At 39.2% G+C, this 22,698-nt stretch overlaps 1 protein-coding gene across 5 annotated transcripts; it reads right to left on the reverse strand.

The window, feature by feature from the left end:
- Positions 1 to 708: 708 nt before the first annotated feature.
- On the reverse strand, positions 709 to 21,769 carry sytl2a (synaptotagmin-like 2a). Of its 5 annotated transcripts, none has more exons than XM_023276483.3 (18): positions 21,686 to 21,769; positions 18,940 to 19,195; positions 18,555 to 18,709; positions 17,032 to 17,155; positions 13,310 to 13,379; positions 13,122 to 13,215; positions 8,571 to 10,586; positions 7,887 to 7,988; positions 7,715 to 7,771; positions 7,478 to 7,521; positions 7,184 to 7,288; positions 6,624 to 6,793; positions 6,288 to 6,390; positions 4,328 to 4,489; positions 4,150 to 4,246; positions 3,953 to 4,058; positions 2,618 to 2,823; positions 709 to 1,216 (listed from the first exon to the last, which is right to left on the reverse strand). In XM_023276483.3, exons 2-18 carry the CDS (start codon positions 19,038 to 19,040, stop codon positions 1,068 to 1,070), a joined length of 3,861 nt encoding a protein of 1,286 aa, XP_023132251.3. In that variant the 5' UTR covers positions 19,041 to 19,195; positions 21,686 to 21,769; the 3' UTR covers positions 709 to 1,067. The 5 variants fall into 5 exon arrangements, with proteins under 5 accessions (XP_023132251.3, XP_035806977.2, XP_023132252.2 ...); XM_035951084.2 differs by having other exon boundaries at positions 7,478 to 7,563; XM_023276484.3 differs by lacking the exon at positions 8,571 to 10,586 and having other exon boundaries at positions 7,478 to 7,563.
- Positions 21,770 to 22,698: the final 929 nt, after the last annotated feature.

Raw genomic sequence — 22,698 nt, forward strand, 5'->3', positions numbered from 1 at the left:
GAGTTGGAGAATCAATGCCAAAGAACATTCAAGCCGTTACCACCTTACTACTGAGAGATTTTATTTTGTTACATCCTTTCATCTGTAATCCAGCTGTGATGGATAGATAGATAGATAGATAGATAGATAGACACTTCTTTAAATCCCAACGTAAATTCAAATATTCAGCAGTTTACATACAACAAAAAAGCTAAAATACAAAAAAGGCGAGTTAGAAACCAAATTAACATTAAAAGTTAGTATATACTCTAAAAAACCTGCTCTACACCACTATAAACAAAACACTTCTAATTTTAAAATACACAGAAGTACTAAATGTATTAAAAGTCAACATTTAGTATTTATGGAAACAGCTGTAGTAAACTACATAAGGTGCATAGACATTCTACAGTCACATTGGATCAGTCCTAATGTCATCATGACTACGACCATCACTGACCACTCAGTGATGAGTTGTACAGTCTGATGTTCAGGGCAACAGAAGAGTTCTTGAGCCTGTTTGTGGAGCAGGTCAGAGACAGCAGCCTGAAACTGAACACACTCCTCTGTCTGACCACAGCCCCATGCAGATGATGCTGGATGTAGTCCAGGATGGAGGGAATCTTCTCCACTGAAACCAGAGAGTCCGGCTCTGTGCTCACCACTGAACCAGGTAAGTTAATGCACCAACATAAATGCAGTTTACAAGGAATAATGTTTACCCCCAAGTTACAGGTTACATCAGCATTCAGTTTATTGAGGATTTGCAGTAATCATGTTATACAATATACAAATCATTAGTCCTCACATCAAATACCTTTTCAGATCAAAATTGTATGCTATAAAATTTGCATGATCTTATTAAGTACTTATCATTTTGTGGGTGACAAATTAAGTGCATGATTCCGGCTATACAAACTACAGTAGCTTGAGTATTATATTAATTTATCATGTGGTATTCATCAGGTATACAAATCCACATGTGCTGTTGATTGTGGCTGCTGCTTCCACTCATAGCGTATAGTATATCAGTCCATCCACTATGCTCCCATAGTTTCCCCACATTTATCAACATATTTTATACAACCTCACTTTGACATGGTCTTTGCCATCACCAACATTCTCAGAGGTAAATCATCCTCCACCCATTCACCGTCAGACTGTAACATCCTTTGCCATAAATTTGCTTCATCTGGCGTTGAATCCATCCAAGCCACTTCCACTCCGTAACTCTTCCCTGCATAGAAAGCAGAGGAATTATTTGATTAATACGCTGTATTTGTATGCATCTGATGCATGTGTGTGAAGAAGAACCATATACCTCATTTACATCACTTATGGGATGTGTGTGTGTGTGTGTGTGTTTAACTGTAGGTATGATGTTCTTTTTCTGAAATGCTGTGTTACTTTTATGCCAGATGTAACGAGACGCACACCTCCCAAAAAGTTCAACTTTGGTCTCATCAGTCCATAGAACATTCTCCCAAAAGTCTTGGGGATCATTTAGATGTTTGTTTGCAAAAGTAAGATGAGCTTTTATGTTCTTTTTGGTCAGCAGTGGTTTTTGCCATGGAACTCTGCCATGGATGTCATTTTTGCCTCTTCCTTATTGTCGAGTCACAAACAATGACCTTAACGGAGGCAAGGGAGGCCTGCAGTTCTTTAGATGTTGTCCTGGGTTCCTTTGTGACCTCCTGGATGAGTCGGCATTGTGCTTCTTGGGGTAATTTTGGTAGACCGGCTGCTCCTGAGAAGGTTCACCACTGTTCCATGCTTTTTCTATTTGTGGATAATGGCTCTCACTGTGGTTCATTGGAGTCCGAAAACTTTAGAAATTACTTTGTAACCCTTTCCAGACTGATAGATGTCAGCTACTTTATTTCTCAACTGTTCCCGAATTTCTTTGGATCACAGCATTTTGTTGCCGCGTTTTTAGATATTTTGGCTGACTTGATTTTGTCAGGCAGGTTCTATTTGAGTGATTTCTTGATTGAACAGGTTTGGAGGTAATCAGGCTTGGGTGTGATCAATGAAACCGAATTTGCTTTCCAAAAAATATGATTAGCTACAGTTAATTCATGATTTAACAAAGGGGGAATTACTTTTTCCATACAGTTCCAGGTAGGTTTGAATATCTTTTTTCCCTTAAAACATTAAATCATCATTTAAAAACTGCATTTTGTGTTTACTTTGGTTATCTCTGACAACTGTAGAAGTCAGTACAAGGATGGATGCATTTCTAATCACAGACAACACAGCTGTTTGTCAGTCTGCTTAATGGAATGGAGTCATCACATGGGCCCTGTACAGTGGTATAATGATAACATTCCAAAACAAAACATTGTGGTTACTGACTTGAAGTAGTAGTCAGTCCATTTCTGTTTCTTTTACAGATCCATCGCAGCAGCGGTTCTAACCTTCTCCTTGATTTATTGGTTGTGGTATTGAAATAAATAGGAATTAACTAGGCAAAATTGTTCAAGATTTGGAGGAAAATCACTACTAAGCCAGCATTAAGTCTTTTCTACTGTGTTTTGAACTAAACTGAGTCAATGCAAATTCAGATCACATTTTCCAAGATGGATAACCATTCAAACTTATAAAAAAAACACTCAAACTGTAAGTGGAGGAGAATCACCTGTCCCGAGCCCAAGTCTCAGACCGCCAATGTAGTGGTTATGCAGTCGGTCGTAATCCCACACCGTGATTTCCACACAGGCCTCTCTGAGGTCCTCTGGTCGAAAGCCATCGTACACCATGGTGTGGTTAAACATGGGGTTGGCTGTCCTCTTTACCACACGGGTTTTCTGTCGGCTCTTCCGGCTAGTGTCAGGAAGCACAGTGCTGCACCAGAAAGAAAGTATCTTAAATTTAAAGTATAAAAAAAAAAAAAAAAAAAAGTAGTATACAGAATGGGTCACCAAGGTAGGTCTGCAACTAATGATTATTTTCATATTCTATTAATCCTTAACCTATTTTTTAAACAATCAGTTGATAATTTGATCTATAAATCCATCAACCATCATGCCTTCTTCTGCCATCACTCTAGAATATATCTCCAAATATCACTCCATATATCTTCTATTTATTTGAAGACAAGGACAAACAACGTGTTTGCATTTAGGAAGCGCAAACCATAAATATTGGTATTTTTTATTTTTTGACATGTATGATTAATTCATTATCAAAACAGCTGCTAAATAATTTTTGTGTTGACTAATCAGTGAATTGATTAATTTACTAATCTAAATTGCATCTTCTTTAAAATATTTTTTTTTATTTTCAAACATCACTTTTCTAAAGCATGTTTTTATTTTACAATGAGAACTTCAATATTTCAAATACAACTGAATTAAATAGAATTTAGAGCTGAATGACAAAATATCATGTAACTGGCTCTATGGTGTTCATTTTGATTGACAGGAATATTTTAAATAAACCTGCTCGATTAAAACAGAAATGATAAGAAATAAATTCTACTGCTCTGGAAAATAAAAGGCAGTTATATTTTTACAAAATTATTGAGTTATTTCTTGTGGTAAATGTGTATTTTGTCAGTATTTTTTCATGACGGTTACCTCCGCCAAGGAACATGGAGGTAACGTATGCAGTAATTAATGACACAAGGACCAAGTGATTAGATTTTGGCAGTGATGCGTCTTATAGTCTGGATCCATAGAGCTGTTAAAGATTTCTGTATCATTGTGAGATAGCCACATGCTGTCACTGTAACTATGACAACAAGTCAACACCTACATCAGCTGCCTGCTGACGATTGCGATCCTACCACAAATCGACCGCTGCGGACTTATCAGTACTTATCCGTCGGAAATGATACGAGGAATGAACAGCCTTATTGGAGGTCTGCGCTCTCTGAGTGCTTTTCTTGCTGATTTTGTAAAGTTAGATTTATTTAATAGAAAATACTCTGGATCTCCAGAGGCAGTTGTTTGAAAGTTTGCAGGTGTCCTACCACTTCACAAATGGGTCAATAATGACTCCTCTGACTGGAGGAAGATTCTTGCAGTCTTTCACCCAAATCTGCACCTCACCAGTCTTCATCCTAGATGTGGTCTTTCCTGTAAATGCCATCAGACCATGATAAAGGATTCTAACGATAAAACTAAAGGAAACAACCTAATAAAAACATAGGAGGAGTCATCAGCTCACTGTGGGTTGTCTGCGGCAGGAACCTCAGTGCGACTCTCATCTGACCTCTATTGTCGTTTGGACGTGAGGGAGAAGGTGCTGAAGTCTGTGCAGAGATCTGAAGGATTAGGCTGAGGTGAGTAAAAATCCAGGCACTGCTACATTACATATAAAACACTTAAAGTGATAAAGTGTTTACCCTGGCTTTTAATGTATAATCATTTATCTGTGTGTTTCTGAAGTCCCACTCTGACAAATCCAGGTCCACCTCACCCAGGAAGCTGTTTCGCCCAAAAGTGTTGTTGTGCCAGACTGAGATGTTCAGATTCTGAGTTTTCAACACCTCCATTAGGATTTTAAACTATTAAAAGAAAAGAAGGCCACCGTCACTATTAGTGAAAATATTCAGAGCATTTGGGTAAATGAAAGCACTATGCACCATGTAACATCTTGTAATTTAAATCTTATGAAGATTTGTAAGTAGATTACACACGACCGTTCAAAAGTTTGGGGTCATCCAGACAATTTCATGTTTTCCATGAAAACTCACACTTTTATTCATGTGCTAACATAACTGCACAAGGGTTTTCTAATCATCAATTATCCTTTGAACACCATTAGCTAACACAATGTAGCATTAGAACACAGGAGTGATGGTTGCTGGAAATGTTCCTCTGTACCCCTATGGAGATATTCCATTAAAAATCAGCTGTTTCCAGCTACAATAGTCATTTACCACATTAACAATGTCTAGACTGTATTTGTGATTCATTTAATGTTATCTTCATTGAAAAAAATGCTTTTCTTTCAAAAATAAGGACATTTCTTAGTGACCCCAAACTTCTGAACGGTAGTATAAGTACTCAGTGCACTTCTTAAGTTCAAAAAATAGTGACAATTTCCTATCATCATTACCCAAAAGTGATTACTTCACAATGCTTGTTTCAAACAACCTCTCAAATCATTAAAAACAAATTAATATCATGATAATTAATAAATAAACTTAAAAAATCATATGATTTTAAAAGCTCAAATAATTAAACATTTGGCTTTTTTTTAAAATGACTTAAAAGATCAAAATACTCAGTAAAAATATAATATTTCAATCTGAAATGAAGGAGAGTCTCAGCCTGTCTCCCAAAAATTACACTCATACTAGACAACTAAAGTTAAGTCTTTTATTTTATGTTCTCTTTTGCCTTTCTGATACTGTGACATATCTGAACTAAATCAGATTAATTGATTAATTAATTAACTAAACAATGCTCCTGCAAAATACTGTTGGGAGTAACTGTTATGGAGGAACATTTGCACACAGAGAGGCAAGCACTGTCTTTAAAATGTTTAATTCACCAAAAGCACAATCCTCTTGAAAACTTTAAAACATGTAGGTTGGGAGGTTGTTGTTTTGTTCAGTAAAGAAGGGTATTTTGAAAACAGTAAAGCACAGATAGTGGAAAGAGGCAAAAGCCGCATGAGTTGCACAGCAGAAACGGGAGGTTTATATTAAGAGTCTTCATCCAGTGAGTCACACTAGGTTAAATTGATCCTTTCAACAATGACTACAAAGTTTTGTACAGTTTATGAAACTGTCATGGTTTGGGGTAAAATATCATCCTTTCACAACAAATTAGAATCCTGTCCTCCATTATCTTGATTACCAGCATGAATCTCACTCCGTCTACTATTTGACTGATTGGCTGAAACGGTGTGAAAGTGAAAAAGCAATACAATAAATGGCGAAGATATATTTATTAAAAATATTTTTGTGATAGCCTATATCACAAACAGAGAAAAAAAAACTCAAAAAGTAATTGAAATTAAGGCTATAATCAGTGAATTTTTCACCAGTTCTGATGTGTTTGCCAATTTTCATGAGTTTTTGAGCATGTTTAGGCCTCAAAAATGTGACTCTTTTGGGCAAAAAATAATTCCTTGTGTTCCAATAGTGTCCTATGCACAGTGTATGCTCAAGCCCTAAATTTTGTTTAGTCCACTATAATGTTTGGAAGACAGGGCGACTCAAGTTAGTACTGAAGGACAGAGCACGAGAAAATTGTATTCACATTCCATCAGTGGTAACCAGGATGCAAATGTAAAAACATACAACAAAGAGATGCGAAGATAAATGTGTACAAGACTAAACATAGAATTCTCACCCTGAGGATTTCATTGTAGGTTGGATTTAACATCTTCTTTTTAACAGTGGTTTTTCTCTTTCCCAACTTTGTTTTATCAGGAAGAAGATAACATTTCACATACCTATAAAATCACATCAGAGTTGCATTTCAGTTTTAAACTGCAAAACACAGAAAAGATTATTATAAAACATTTAAATGACAGCAAAAGACAAGTATGTTACAAACGTGACATGTTTCACCATAATTTTTGACCTACAGGTTCTGTTTATCCAAACTTTCTATCAGAAACATCACCTGATGATATGACATTTGTTCTTTGTCATTTGGATGATGTCGTTCATAGTGAACACTTACGGGTCAGAGCAGTTCTTTTTGTTGTCGGCCACTGCCAGATCTCTGCAGAGCACCACAAAGATGTGGAACTCTCCAAGGTTCTGAATGTAGTTCACAGCAAACTGGATGCTTCCCTGGACTTCAATGTCACCAAAGTCAGAAGGGTAAATGCTGCTGATGCTGCCACTGACCTGCTCATTTATAACAAGACAGGAGAGAGAAAATACAGTCCTTTCTGGTTTTAGCTTACTGTCCATTTAAGCAAAAAGTGACTGCAGTCAACTGTAGATGAAAACTCATTCTACTGCATGAGCCAATTTTATGGAAGTTGTCCACAACTACAGTGCTTTAGTCAGATGTTGCCTCCAGCAGCCAGCTGGTTTAGGAAACTACTAAGCTTTCTTTGAAAACAAAACTTTCTATTTGTGATCATTGCATATTAAAATTATTGAAAAGCGAGGTAATCTTATCATGTTATATTAGTCTCATTTTAACAATAAACAAGTTTAAAATTCAGACTATTTAAAGTGTATATTTTATGGTAAGCACTCTTTTGTGTATTATTTTGTATGTGTACATACAGACGACATGGAGGCCAATCCCGAGGAGATACTCATGTTAGACATGGAGCTGCTGGCTTTTCTTGTAAATCCCAAGTTGGTGTCAAAAGCACCGTCACTGTCTGTCTGGTAATATCGTCAAAAAGCAGAAATCAGTTACTGACAGTCAAAAACACAAATGCAGAAACATCTGTATGTTGTATGTGCCTCTACCGCACACTTGTCTCTGTTGTGTAAGCGTAACTACAGAGCACATATCTAACACTTGATATTATACTTGTGTTGAGTTCAAAGACAGAAATTGAAGTGTTTTACCTCATTCTGCTGAAGGGCAGGCACTGACGCACTGGTTTTTATCACTGGATGGGAGAGAGTAGAGTCTGATGGTGAAAGTGAAGAAACTGGAAGAAAGATATGACTTTTAATTTCTTACGATAAAGTACATTAACTATTGCATGTTTACATCACTACTCATCCTTCCTGTTTATCCTGTGTCAGTGTGAAGGACAGATTCTGGTGATTGTGTGTATTAAGATAGAGTCACATGTTTACCATCATCCACACTTAGATTCATTTGTTCTCTTGAGTTACTGTGGGTTCTCCCTTCTCCTGGAAAGAAATTCAATCAAGAGACAATATTCTGCTACATACAGTTACTATATAAAATTAAACTTCACAAGAATAAATGATAAATTATAAATGAACACAGTAGGACTTCCAGTACTTGTTTCTGAGGCAAGCTTTTCCAGACTTCTGGATGACGTCACATTTCTTGGAGATAATTGTTTAAGAGCTGACATGATGGGACTAGAACTCTCACTATGACCTGCCAAAAATGACACAAAGTTAATTCTGGAAAACAGACTTGACAACAGACTCAACACAGACTTTCTCATTTATTCATCAAATAAAAATAAAGATAATTTTGTTCTAATATTTTTGAGGAAATAAAACATCCTCTGATCACAGTAAACACTGGGAACATGGCCAGATTGTGTTGAGATTTTATGGAGAAGAATTAATAGAAATGTTGTCACTGGAAATACCCATTTGAATCTTTATAGTAGTAATTAATTGCAGCTCCTTAAAATCAGCATTTTTACTGATTAAGCATCTTTTATCACAAAGAAGACATTTTAAACCTACATTTAAAGCTTAGACTTTGGCTGAAAGGTAGCTAAACTCAATACCATTAAATACACTCAAAAAGAAAAAACACCATTAAGGTTAATAAGCACAGCAGATGAGGCAACATGCAAATGAACTCTCAGTCAAATCAGACTCATGTAATGTTAATGTCCTAACTTACTGTGATTTCTGTATAAAAAAAAAAAAACACCACTGTGATTTGCATTTCTCATTCATTATCTAAAAGCCATATCAGTGAAGAGAGAATTCAAAAGCTTACTGCCTGAACTTGCTCGAGACAGAGACCAGGCCCCGGTTGCAGCATCTTGGAAGGAATTTCCATCTTTGTTTTGCACAGCCCAAGAACTCATTCCAGGTGGACTTCCCTCAGTGGGATTTCCACTCTGGTTTCCCGCTAAATCTCTGTTGGCACTTTGTGGTCTGTATACAGCTTCACTTTCTGCATTGGTCTGATTAAAACGAGGAATGTGTGCCTTCTCATTTGGGCCAAGATAGTGCTGATGGTCTTGAGGAATGAAAGATCTGGCAAGACGTGTAAAGGTACTCAAATTCTTCTCTGAAGCTTTTTTGGAGTGTGGTGAAGTGGAGGAATCTGAACTACTTTGATGTGAAGGTAAAGGGGGATAGGTGATGTCTATGCTAAGGTCAGTGTCTTGGGACAATGTCTGCTTTGCTGCATGTGAGGGACTCCTCCTCTGTCTTGGCACTGGTGTTGGCTTCCCTTGTTGGTCCTCAGTGGCTTTTGTTTGGGGGCTGATGTCTATTGAAAACGTTTTCAGGGGAGAGTCTTCCTGCCAGGATCGCTTAGCACTGGAGGATTCTCGAGGTAGGACCTTTGGGTGGCATGTCTTCAATGGACTCCTCCTGAGTGTTTCATCCTTGTCTTTTGATCCTGGAGTCTGGGATTTACTTGGACTAAGGGGTCTTTCTTGAGCCTCTGTATCAACCTTGACTTGATATTTGTGACATGGTGACGGTACATCTACCGTACCGCCAGTGCTTCTAAGCTGTGATCTGTCTAGACTCTGACTGACAAACCCCTTGTCTGTCACTTTTAATGATTTCAAGACATTAGACTTGGTTTTGTATGAGGGTGTTTCTGTCTCTGTCCCAGACATTTCTTCATTGTCTAAAGTTGATCTGAGGTCAAACTGGGGGGAAACTGGTTTGTGTATAATTATTGAACTGCTTGAAGCTTCCTTGACTCCTGGGATTATCTTGGGTCTAGTATAGTCCTTCTTCCCGAAATGCTCAGGCTCACTGATCTTGGCTAGCTGGCCTTCCTGATGAGTTGAACTGGACTGCCTTGGAAGGGGAACTGTAATATCTTGCTCTAGCTTTTGGGTGTTAACAGCTACAGTGGGCAGTACAGGGGAGATGATATTTTCTTCTGGTTCAGAAACCTGGGACTCTGTTACTGAGCCTGTCAAAGAGGCACATGTTTCTTCATCGATGAAGACTGGATTAGCTCTATATGTGCCATCATCTCTCGATAAATCTACTAAGACACTGCCGACAGTCTGTGGGGACAAACTCTTGTCTTCGGACTGGTCCATTGTCATTTCCGTTTGAGGTGAGACGTTGTTTATGTTCTTCTTCTGAGAGATAATCTGAGGGCACTGTGAAGCTACTACTTCTGTCTTGGCAATGTTGTCCTGTCTTGCCCCATCTCTGGCAAACATGATTTTTGGGCCAGTGTTTTCTCTCTTGAAGAATGCTTCCTGATTGAATAGTCTCGCTGAAAATGGAGTATTTCTGCCTTTTGTCGCTTCCGGCTGAGTGCTCGAATCTGCTGAGGTCACTGTTTCTTTAAATGGAGTGTTCTGCAGTGCTGTAAGTTGCAGTGTTCTGACGTCCACTTTTTCAGGGGGTTTAGCTTCTTGTTTGACACTTGCAGGTTTGTCCATAGGCACATCTGCAGCCATTTTGGAGAGATTCTGTGTGACACTTGGGTCTTTCTGTTTCGATATATTCAGCTCTTCTTTTTGTTTATCCTGCTGTCTTCTGAAAATTCTAATCAGTCTCTGTTTAGGTTTTGGTGAGACAGCAAGAGAGGAACTCATAGAACTGCCATTATGTGAGGGCTTGGTATCTGAGGTGGCATCAACAGAACAAATGCTGTGTCTGGCTGACCAGTCTGTGGAATCATCCTGAGATGGACAGTCCTCTTCAGACACTGTCTCCAGGTGTACAGGCTTACCTGACTCCCGCTCAGCAGAAACAAAGCTAGACACTGCAGGGCTTAGTATTTCCAAATGATAACGCTCAGAGACATCTGCAAAAACAGCAGTCAGTTATTAGATCACTTGTGTATATTTGTCCACCCAAACATTACACAGTATAATTAGTCACCTGTGTAGAATTTTTCTTGTTCTACTACTATGAAAACAAATAGGGTACTCAGTGTTGTAACTATGTACTACAAGTCAGTATTTAATTTATCAGAATAATATTAAACATGCTATAAAAACAAAAGCAAATAAATTCTACACGTCCAATTCCCTTCTGCCCACGCTGCACACTTCGTCAGTGTGCCAGAAGCTGCATTACAATAGCTGAACAGCACATGAGCACCAATTGTGGATGAAATACAATTTGTAGAATATTAAATCTCCTCTCTGGTTGAGCATTGATTAAACCCCTCATCTCTGTGTATCAAAGTTTATTATTTAGAAAGTCTTTCAAGGATGAAATAATTCTGAAACATCCTAAAATTGCTTAGAAGTAACTCGACACCATTGCCTCCTCTAGAATGTGCAGTTCTACGTAGTCTCTCCCTCTCTCTTCTCCCACGCCTCACTGCAGCTCAAGATCACTATCTTACTCATGACTCTGCTCAAGCACTGTAATTTGCCCATTGGTCCTCAAACTTATTAAAAAAAAAGCACCATATGGAGGAGGGGGTCTTTAGGTCTCACTTTAGATCTACTCATTTACTCTAGGATTCGCAATAGCACACTTCATTTAACAGTCGTATAATCAACCAGTGAAAAATTTCAAAGTATGACATGAGATATTAACTTCACTGAAATGTTGCCATGCAAACAACATAGCCCAAAATACCAAAGAAGGTTGCAGTAAAGCCCGACAAAACAATAAAAACAGATAGTTTCCTTGCCCCTTTCTTCTACCAGTATTTGCAAGCAGCAATCCATTTTTTTGTGTAAGAACATGCATAGGCAGGATGAACTGTCAATTAAAAATGTTTTTTAAATGTGTAAATCTTGATGTCATTGTCACTGACTTGCTGATTTGCTAGCTGTTAGCTACTGTTTGGAAATAAGATTCTTACCACCAAAGATCTAGTGTTGGCCAGCAGCTTGCTCTCTGAGGTGTGCTGCATATTTACAACTAAGTTTTTCTTTTTCTGTCGGAGCGAACGCCTATGTTTGCAAGCAACGGTGCTATCAGTTTTGTCAGTCACTGACATTTGGTGCCTCAGAGGTAACAGAAGAGCCAACATCCAGCAAATTGTGCTCTCCTAGTTCTATCCAATCTTTCCATCTCACATCAGTCTGACCCACCATGGAGCTGAACTCCATCTGCTTCCTGTCTATCCAGGTCTCAATGGGAAAATCCAGGTTAACTGGACTCTGTGTGTTCAGGGAACTGAACAGAGAATCTGGAGCTGGAAGCATGCAGATGCTTAAGGATACCCCAAGAATCAGAAGTGTTAGTCTGTCTGCCTGCTGACTGATCTAGATCAACACAGCAGTCCTTAAAGTGGTACTGACTGCTTCCTTCTTGGGCATTGGCATTGGAACAGATGCATTCTGGGTGACTGGGCTGTCATTTTCATTTTGTTTAAAGTTAGAAGCATAAAAATGTAGCTGCTAGTTAATGGTAAAGTCTCTGTAAAAAGCAAAAACAAATTTACACCAATTCAACCAACAGCACATCAGCTGTGTGACAGTAACTTTTAATGCATCAGAATTACCAACCGACTGATATGTCAGATTAAACAGTGCGTCAGTCACAGGCGACATTTACTGCAGAATGAGTACTTTTAAATATATTTTGGGGATAAGTACTTAGTAACCAACTGACCTATTCTTCCTCTCCTTAACAGTAATTTTTTGGTTGGTTGTTTCATTCTCATTGTATAGTTTCTGCTATAAAAACATCATAGTTCCTGTGAAACAAGTCACGCAGTAGAGATTAGGGCTTTGGAATGTTTCTCTGTGTAATCCTCTGGCTAGTCTGGCACTCTAAGGTATTTAGATCCACCTTCCCTTTGACAGCCCCTGAGAAACTCTGTGGTCCCAGCTCACTGGTTGTAAAGACAAAAAAAAAAAAACATTGGTAGTAATGCAACACTTCGGCTTCAGAACTTTCAATAAATCATAAGAGTGGTTATTCATTTAACAAATGGTCGTGGTTTGTGAGCTACTGAACATGTTTAAACCTGTATGTTACTCAGCAGGACCTGCATGAAAATGTTAGTTTCCCTGTACCGCTGTGATAGAAAAGCCTTCTTTGAAATTGCAACAGAACAAGATGGAATGTAATCACAAGAAATGTTAGAAGTAACAAGCCAGTGCAAGCTTTCACCAGCCATGCAGCTAGCGCTCATGCCAACATTCTGTTCACATCAAAGGCTGAAGCAGGAAACAGACTTCTGGAACCAAACTTACGTTGGTTTGTAATGTAACTGTTCACACATTTTGTCCGTCAAGTCCACAAGTCCACTCAATTCAAAACATAGCAAATAAATGATACATCGTTAGATCACAAGGTAGAAATGTGTTTACACTCATGCTACACATACATATTTTAAGTAGCACAGTATAATGTTTGTATAACAACTCACTCTCATTTGGTGTCTGGCTTTGATTTACTGTTCCATCCAGTAACTCATTATCCTTTTCTTTAAAAGGAAGCTCACTGTTGAATGGATTTTTTCTCTGCAACAGAAGAGGAACAGCACACCGCAACATGGACTTACACTTTTTTTTTTTAAAAATTTAACAGATTTTGTTTCAACAGGTAGGATCCTACCTTTGTAGGTGACTGTAAACCTGGTTTTGCAGAATCTTGCAGGGATTTATAATCATTCAGGTTATGATCCCTGTTAGAAAAAACAAAAATGACATGATGTCATGACAATCTCTTTAGACAAGATGTGCAACTTCAAACCTTTCTAAGCTTGATTTGGAATGTCTTCATGTATTTGCATGTAGTATGGAGGGCAGTGTAGCCTTCCATATGACAGACACATTTTAGTAGCCATCAATGCCTGTTCTCCTGTTTATGGAAATTAACTATGGAAGCTGCAACAAAATCTCCTATCTAATGTGCCTTGAGACAAGTAATTACAACTACATATAGTGGCCTTTAGCCAAAGATAGACCAATCCACATAGCTGAAGTCAGTGCAGAGTTCATACGATATTAATATGAATGATCACTCCCTAGAAGTAGCAAAAACATGAACATGTGAGACTTGACCTTGTAAAGAGATTACTGAGAATTACAGGGCTAATTACCCTGTAACTGTGTGCACAAGATCACGCACTGGAAATTACACTGAATAATCTCCTCCACTAGTGCAGCATGTGATGGTGCTCAAAAGAAACACACCGATCAATTTGTTTATATAATGTGGAGGTACTGTTTTTAGAATATGTCCAAAGTTTGAAAATTACACTTAGTTAAAGGTGCAGGAGTGCAGAAGGGAAGTGCTGTCATCAAATATAGACTTAACTCATGAGAACTTGGTCACAATGGTTGAAGAGCCAAACAAAAGTTGCTCTACGAAGACCACATGTCTATATGTGGTATATTTATAGATAATTATTTTCCTCTCATGCCCACCTGGTGGGTATGGTGTGTGCTTTCCTCAACTTCATGTACTTTACCAGAGGCCTGGAGTTTGAGGGTGCTCTTTTGAACAGAGACTTCAGATGCTGTCCATCGCCTTGGTCCTAATCATTTTGACCCTCATTGCCACCCTGCGGCCACACATTTCCAGTCTGAATGACAGCTTAATGTCCTCATTGTGCATCCTGTCGAGGTCTAGCGGTGATCTCATGTCTTGCTCACTCTTGGCATACATTTTAATGTCATCTATGTACAGGAAGTGGCTGATGGTTGTTCCACTTCTGGTTCTACATTTGTAGATACTGTTTAAGATGATTTCAGTGAGGGGGTCCAGGCCTGAATATGAGTGTGCTTGGTTGTCAATCTCTATGTGTAGCCCTGAGATAGACTGGCGATCTGTCCAGGGTGAACCCTGCTTCCATCCTAAGTCAGCTGGGATAGCCAGCTCCCCTGTGACACTACAGAGGATTAAGATGTGTATTGATGATGGATGGATGGATGGATGGATGGATGGATGGATGGATGGATGGATGGATGGATGGATGGATGGATGGATGGATGGATGGATGGATGGAAGGAAGGATGAGACTCTACGAGTTGACATTGCTTTGTCTGTCTGCAATCTTCATCCTCCACTTGATGGATGAGGGGTCATGACTGATGTTGGCATCAGGTTGATTGGCACTGCTCTCCTTTACTACTGTGGCCAGCTCAGTATCTCCATGGTGTTCAGGGATGTTCCCACTCTATTGGAGCCTTACTAGTTTCATCTGTGACAGTCCTTTGTTCCTCTTTATGTTGGAACACTGTGCTACTCCCTGCTCAGTGTGGAAGTGGGTCTCCTGGAGACCCTCTGGAGGAAAGTTATATACACTCAGATGAAACAAAATTGAGCTATTTGGCCACAATGTAACAAACAAATATGTTTGGGGGAGAGAAGTTAAGGCCCTTAATCGCAAGAATACCATACTTCCTGTCAAGCATGATGGTGGTAGTCTGATGCTGTGGGCTGTTTTGGTGCCACTGGAGCTAGTGTTTTACACAAAGTAAATGTAATAATGAAAAAGGAGGATTACCTCCACATTTCTCAGAAAAACCTAAAATCATCAGTCTGAAGGTTAGGTCTGGGATGCAGTTGGGTGTTCCAATAATAAAATGAACCCAAACACAAGTCACAAATGGTGAAGAAATGACTAAATTATGCTAGAATTAAGGTTTTAGATTGGTCCTTCCCAAGGTCCTGACTTAAATGTCATCAAGAACCCATGGACTCTGATGTAGAAACAAGTATGTGTCAGAAAGCTAACAGATTTAGTTTAACTGTATCAATTCTGCCAGGAGCTCTGGTCAAGATAAAATCAGAGGCATGTGAATGGCTACCAAAAGGTGCTTAGTTGTGTTGAAAATGGACAGGGGATGTAACCAAATATAAGCATTGCTCTAGGTATATATTTTATATTTCGATATATATCATGAAATATATGGTGTATATATACACTACCAGTCAAAGGTTTGGACACACCTTCTCATTTAATGCTTTTTTTTCTTTATTTTCATGACTATTTACATTGTAGATTCTCACTGAAGTCATCAAAACTATGAATGAACACATATGGAATTATGTAGTAAACAAAGTGTTAAATAAGTCAAAACATGTTTTATATTTTTGATTCTTCAAAATAGCCACCCTTTGCTTTGATTGCTGCTTTGCACACTCTTATAGCCCTTACACAGCCTGGAGGTGTGTTGGGGTCATTGTCCTGTTGATAAACAAATGATGGTCCAACTAAACGCAAACCAGATGGGATGTCATGTCACTGCAGGATGCTATGGTAGACATGCTGGTTCAGTGTGCCTTTAATTTTGAATAAATCCCCAACAGTGTCACCAGCAAAGCATCCCCACACCATCACACCTCCTCCTCCATGCTTCACAGTGGGAACCATACATGTAGAAACTATCCATTCACCTTTTCTGTGTCGCACAAAGACACGGCGGGTGGAACCAAATATCTCAAATTTGGACTCATCAGACCAAAGCACAGATTTCCACTGGTCTAATGTCCATTCCTCTGTGTCTTGATTTCCTTAGTAGTGCTTTCTTAGCAGCTATTGTCTCCTCTGAACAGTTGATGTAGAGATGTGTCTGCTACTAGAACTCTGTGTAGCATTTATCTGGGCTCTAATCTGAGGTGCTGTTAACTTGCCATTTCTGAGGCTAGTGACTCAGATGAACTGATCCTCAGCAGCAGAGGTGATTCTTGGTCTTCCTTTCCTGGGGTGGTCCTCATGTGAGCCAGTTTGGTCGTAGCGCTTGATGGTTTTTGCGGCTGCACTTGGGGATACATTCAAAGTTTTTGCAATTTTCCAGACTGACCTTCAGTTCTTAATGTAATGATGGACTGTCGTTTCTCTTTACTTAGCTGATTGATTCTTGCCATAATATGGATTCTAACAGTTGTCAAAAGAGCTGTCAACTGTGTACCAACCTGACTTCTGCACAACACAACTGATGGTTCCAACCCCATTAAGAAGGCAAGAAATTCCACAAATCAACCTTGACAAGGCACATCTGTGAAGTGAAAACCATTTCAGGTGACTACCTCATGAAGCTCACTGAGAGAAGGCCAAGAGTGTGCAAAGCAGTAATCAAAGCAAAAGTTGCCTATTTTGCAGAATCAAAAAATATAATGCGTGTTTCACTTATTTCACACTTTATTGTTTACTACATAATTCCGTGTTCATTCATAGTTTTGATGCCTTCAGTGAGAATGTAAAATGTAAATAGTCATGAAAATAAAGAAAAACCATTAAATGAGAAGGTGTGTCCAAATTTTGACTGGTAGTGTAGTATATAACACTCCTAACACATGTGCTTAATGCTTTGGTTCGCCATACTCACCCCTCCATGTTAAGCTGCACATGAGGTTCCTGAAGGAGTCCACAGAGTACCGGTGGGACAAATACTTCTTTATTTTCACTGCTGACAAAACTGGACTTCTCAGGCAACATCTGTGACAGTTCCACTGCAGCACAAACCACATAGCTACTGTTACTGAGTTAGCCATCTCTTGTGACATATACTAGTTACATTCATTACAACATAGTCACCTAATGATTACCTTACAGAGTCATTAGAAAAATACAGATGTAAGTATAGGGCTCAACCCAGACTACAAGAATTGCAACATGGAAGTTTCAGAGGCACATAAATATACTATTACACAGAGGACTAATAATTGCATTTTATGGGACACCAATAAAACCATTTTTTGTTAAAAACACAAAGGTGGTCGTGTATGTGTGCTGAACTAATGGAGAAGTGGCATTGAGTCATGTATAATCATTTCAGAGTTCAGTATCTTTGTTGCCTCATTCTTTTATTTATTTTTTGCTATATTTTTTTATGCTCTGACCCGTCATACACTATCTGGCTTCTTGAAATCTAACAACTGCAGTCAGGCTAAGCATCACACACAGCTGGTTATCCATTTGGTATCCATCCATCCATCCATCCATTATCTATACACCGCTTAATCCTCACTAGGGTCACGGGGGGGCTGGAGTCTATCCCAGCTGACTCAGGTGAAGGCAGGGGACACCCTAGACAGGTCGCCAGTCTGTTGCAGGGCCACATACAAAGACAAACAATCACTCTCACATTCACACCTACGGGCAATTTAGAATAATCAATTAACCTCAGCATATTTTTGGACTGTGGGAGGAAGCCGGAGTACCCGGAGAAAACCCACGCATGCACAGGGAGAACATGCAAACTCCATGCAGAAAGATCCCGGGAAAGCCGGGACGCGAACCAGGGATCTTCTTGCTGCAAGGCGAAAGTGCTAACCACTACACCACTGTGCAGCCCATTTGGTATCAACCCAGGGTTTCTGAATGGATTGATGAATGCATATAAATGCAGTGGACATAGCTCAAGCTGCATTTTTCTCACAAGAACAAACTATAATCCCAAGTCGGTATAATGACACCTGCTGCAGCCACAATCAGGAGGGACTGTTTAGCAAAAAACTGAAGACTGTGTGAGTGCAGAATTAACATGCTCATCAATAACACTTTCCAACTGAGCATAAGTTGCTTGGATGTAGGTTTCTCATTCAAGATTCAAGGATTTCACTATCATTACAGATATAGTCTCATTCTTATAGTGTGTAAGACCATTTTTAGGTATTGCAAAGGCACATAGAGAAAATGGAACGGCTTTGAAATTGCTTGTATTAAGATGTAGTCGTTCAGATGACAGTCAGAGATGGACTGGGCTGCGTACAGTCACATTCTTTTAGCTATATGTGTGTAAACATGTCCTGCACTACTGTCAAATCAAGGACTGCCGACTAAACCGAAGTCCTCTGAGTAAAAAATAGAAATAAGAAATAAAAGCAATGTAGGATGTGGCACACTCACATAGAGTTAGTGGTTTATGTGTGTGCCTCATAGACGCCCTGATGATGTCGGAGCCATGGATGCGATCCGGATGGCGAAGTTGCTTGGTCTCATAGAACCATTCTCCAGTCAGGTACCTCAGCTGGCTTTTGTCACTCACAGTCTTCTGCAAATTCCTGAGTGCGGAGACATCAGTCATAAATGTTGTATGTACTATTGTGCTTTCAAGTATACGAAAACAAGAATAAGAATGTGTCATTTTTTGCTAAAATTCTTTCCTTCTTAATTTTTGTCTGACCCTGGCACCTCTACTTTCTAGATAAGATTCAGGACAGACTTTTGGAACCTTCCTGACAATTTTAACTGTGACAGATCAAACTTAAAACAACCAGCAGTAGAAACTTACTGGACACGCTGCTCCTCAGTCTTCTTCAGCTCAGCATCTCTTTTCAGCACAGACAGAACGGTCTCCTGCTCCTCCTCTGACAGGAAGCTCAGGTCGATCATGATGACTGCCGTCCTTCACTGTACCCCCTGCTGATGCTTCTCACTGCGTTGAGTTAGCGTCTAGTGGTTGGACATAAGTACCATCCCATGTCGTTCTTCTTGAAACTCCCAGCGGCCTTGTCTTCTACGTCAAGTTAGAGTCATTTGTAGGTTATCTATGGTGTGAAACGATGACAGAGAAAGCAGTTAAAAGGACTCCATGTTCATTCTGGAGCTTTACTTGTTTTAGTTTTGCTTGTCTTGAGTTGGAGTGGGTTACTGCAGGTCAGGTTTGATGCGTTATAAGTCCGTTTAAACATGAAGAAAAACAAAAAGGAAAGAAGAACTCTAATATCTGACATTTACAGAAGAAAGTTTAGTTTCTGCTTCAGCATTCAGACTGTGCAACAGATGGTAGTAGAGTGAAAGAATATGAATGGATTGATTTGTTTAGGGCACTTTCACCTCACAGCTAGAAGATCCCCAGTTTCCTCAGATCTTTCTGCATGGAGTTTCCATGTTCTCCCTGTGCATGCATGGGTTTTCTCTGGCTTCTCCGGCTCCCTCCCACAGTCCAAAAACATGCTGAGGTTAATTGGTGATTCTAAATTGTCCATAGATGTGAACGTGAGTGTGATTGTTTGTCTCTATATGTAGCCCTGTGATAGACTGGTGACCTGTCCAGAGTGTCCCCTGCCCTCATCCTAAATCAGCTGGGATAGATCCAGCCACCATGATCCTAATGAGGATTAAGCGGTGTATAGATAATGGATGGATGATTTGTTTAGTTCTTTTTTTCATGTTCATGTTTTGGCACTGTTGTTTTTCAGAGTTCAAGATTTGAGTTCACCACAAATGAACTGTTATGTTTTACTCCTGCAAGGTGATAAGAAGCGCATGTAGAAGATTAGATTTCAAGTTTTTTTTTTAAATCCACCCTATTAGAGATGTGACATTCGCAAAAGACTCAGTTGTTTGAACATCTCTTTTGAGTGAACGATGAGAACCGGTTCACAGTTTCGAGCCATTCTTATATGCAAATTGTCCACATTTTCTTCACGTGTCACCTGTGTGTCCCATGCTACTGAGTTGTCCACACTGTCTTCACGTGAATGAGTAATGACATTTCTGAGTTTCAGTTGTCCACAGCAGCTCCATTCATGTAAACGCAGCTATATATGCAGATAAATTAGAGGAGGGGGAGTGTGAGCGCCACCCAAGTCTATCTGACTAGGGACTGGAGCGAAGACACATTTACCTGCTTTACCTCCTTTACTAGGAGATATTGGCGATGGGAGAAAAAAAAAACATAAAATGAGCCGGAGTCAAAAGAACGTAGCAGCATTTGGATGCACTTTTGTGGGGACGACACGCAAGATAGAGCACAATGCAATATTTGTCAGAAAAACATCTCTTTCAAGTTCAGGTCAATAAACCACTTACGTCGCCATATATCATAGATATGTATATATAGATATATATATAAACAACAACAAAAAACAATGTAAACCACACAAGAACATTTTAACAATACAGGAAAAAATATAAAAAATTACAAATAAGAATAAAATGTATATATGTATGTAAAAATATAAATAAAACTCAATAGAATAAATATCGGTGGGATGTGTACGTTTGAATTATTTTGATCCATATCGTATCTTATAACTGCTATCAAAGATTGTTTCCTTGATAAAAACCAGTTACCCCTGGTTGACTTCTAAAATAAATGAATGTAACAACAAGCCAGTCTTTTGAACGACTCCCTTCAAAGAGCCATAAATCCAACCTCTACACCCTATGAATCCCGACACCTTACTCTCACAATAAAAAACATGTCTGGACACATTCTGGTTGATATTTGATATTCAAGCCACTACAACAGCTTGATGAAACATGAATGCTCATTTGCTTCAATGTGTAATGTGCCCACCATGTTACTATTCCCCTAAAAACACTCCCTTCATTCTAACTTTTCCACTGACTATCTCTGTCTCTCATTCTTCTGCTGCACAACCACAAACATCTGGACAGTATTTATATGAAAATGTATTTGCATGTGTGACAAAGATTCCAAAGTTATGATAGACATGTCTGAAAAATAATGCACTAAAACAGGCATAGGCATGATATGCATCTTGAACTGGGAGCATGTGAAAGACTTCTGTTGTAACTGTTATTGCCACTGTGCACATATTTTCAAAATATTAGACAGCATGTTTCTGTCATTTAAAATGAAAAACAAGGAATTTCATAATTAGCGTCAAGCAGCCATACTTTAAATATGATGTTGAAATGATATTCCAACCTATGTTGTTTTCTAATTAAAAATGTACATTCTACACAACATTTGGCAAAATTAGTTCATATAATGACACTGTGCTGCACTGTTGGAGGAATGTAGTTTTTTTAAAGGATGATGACACAGTGCTGCTAAAATATTCAGGTGTTTCTGATCAACATTACACTAGATTTGGATTAGAAAACAAGGATCTCTGTTCTCGTGTTTGACAGAACATTGCTCCTAAACTGTGCTGACATTTAAGTTCATAATCCAAACAAAGTAAGACCAACATTACAGCAGTACACAGAGGAAAGTGCAGAAAGAGTGCAGAGAAAAAAACCCAACCTTTTCTCAGAGTAAAGTCAGAAAGCTGTCAGCTCACCTCTTGCTGTTGCTCCTTGCAGAGAGAAAACTAAACTCCAACTGGCTCCAGAGCTGCTGCAGGGGGGAGGATAGTGGAGTTACCGTGACGTCACCCTGTTGGTTTGTGCACCGAGGAGATTAATCCAGGGCTATTTCTCAATACCAAGTACGATGAGTACGGACTTGTGTACTTGCCAGTATGGACTTGCAAGTACAGACTCGGTTAATGTACAATTGGAACACCAGTGTACTTGATGACATCACCACCTCTGTTGATCGACTCCGATTATCTTTACTGTGAAATGGAATCAGATATAATAACACAGCCCTGCATATTTACATTAAAATAAAAACACTTAGTAACACTTATACTGTTATATCTGCCAAAGGTGGCTACGTTGATGACTCAAAAGTTTAGAATACATTTTGGTTTCCAAATTGATTATTATTATTATTATTATTATTATTATTTTTTACTTCATTTGTATTTGTTCTATGCATTCATTTCAGAGTACAATGAGACATTAACATGCATAATTTCCAATGAAAAACTGGAAAAAATGGGGCGTTCTAAAACTTCTGACCGGTTGTGTAGACGTACACTGATCAGCCACAACATTATGACCACTGACAGGTGAAGTGAAAGCATCACACTGTCTCCGCCGGTTTAAGTTCTTCCCATAATGCATCCTGGTGCTGTGCGTTCCCCAGGTAAGCGACGCACACACACCTGGCCATCCATGTGATAAATCAGACCAGGCCACCTTCTTCCATTGCTCTGTGGACCAGTTCTGATGTCCATTGTTGGTGCTTTCGGAGGTGCACAGGGGTCAGCATGGGCACCCTGACTGGTCTGCATCTATCAAGCCCCATATGCAACAAACTGCGATGCATTGTGTATTCTGACATCGTTCCATCGGAACCAGCAATAGCTTCTTCAGCAATCTGAGCAACAGTAGCTCGTCTGCTGAATGGGACCACAGGGGCCAGTCTTCACTGCCCACATTAATCAATGAGCCTTGTCACCGGTTC

This window comes from Amphiprion ocellaris, chromosome 14, assembly GCF_022539595.1.
Source record: "Amphiprion ocellaris isolate individual 3 ecotype Okinawa chromosome 14, ASM2253959v1, whole genome shotgun sequence".
NCBI classification, from domain to species: domain Eukaryota; kingdom Metazoa; phylum Chordata; class Actinopteri; family Pomacentridae; genus Amphiprion; species Amphiprion ocellaris.

Bases quoted from the DNA above. Each gene is read 5' to 3' on its own strand.
- sytl2a (XM_035951084.2), bottom strand. From the start codon at position 19,040: ATGATCGACCTGAGCTTCCTGTCAGAGGAGGAGCAGGAGACCGTTCTG. The intron at 10,587-13,121 runs GTGAGTTGTTAT...CTGTTTTTGCAG, and splicing joins AAGCCAGACACCAAATGAGA to ATGTCTCTGAGCGTTATCAT. The intron at 7,564-7,714 runs GTAAACATGTGA...TCTTTCTTCCAG, and splicing joins GAATCTAAGTGTGGATGATG to TTTCTTCACTTTCACCATCA.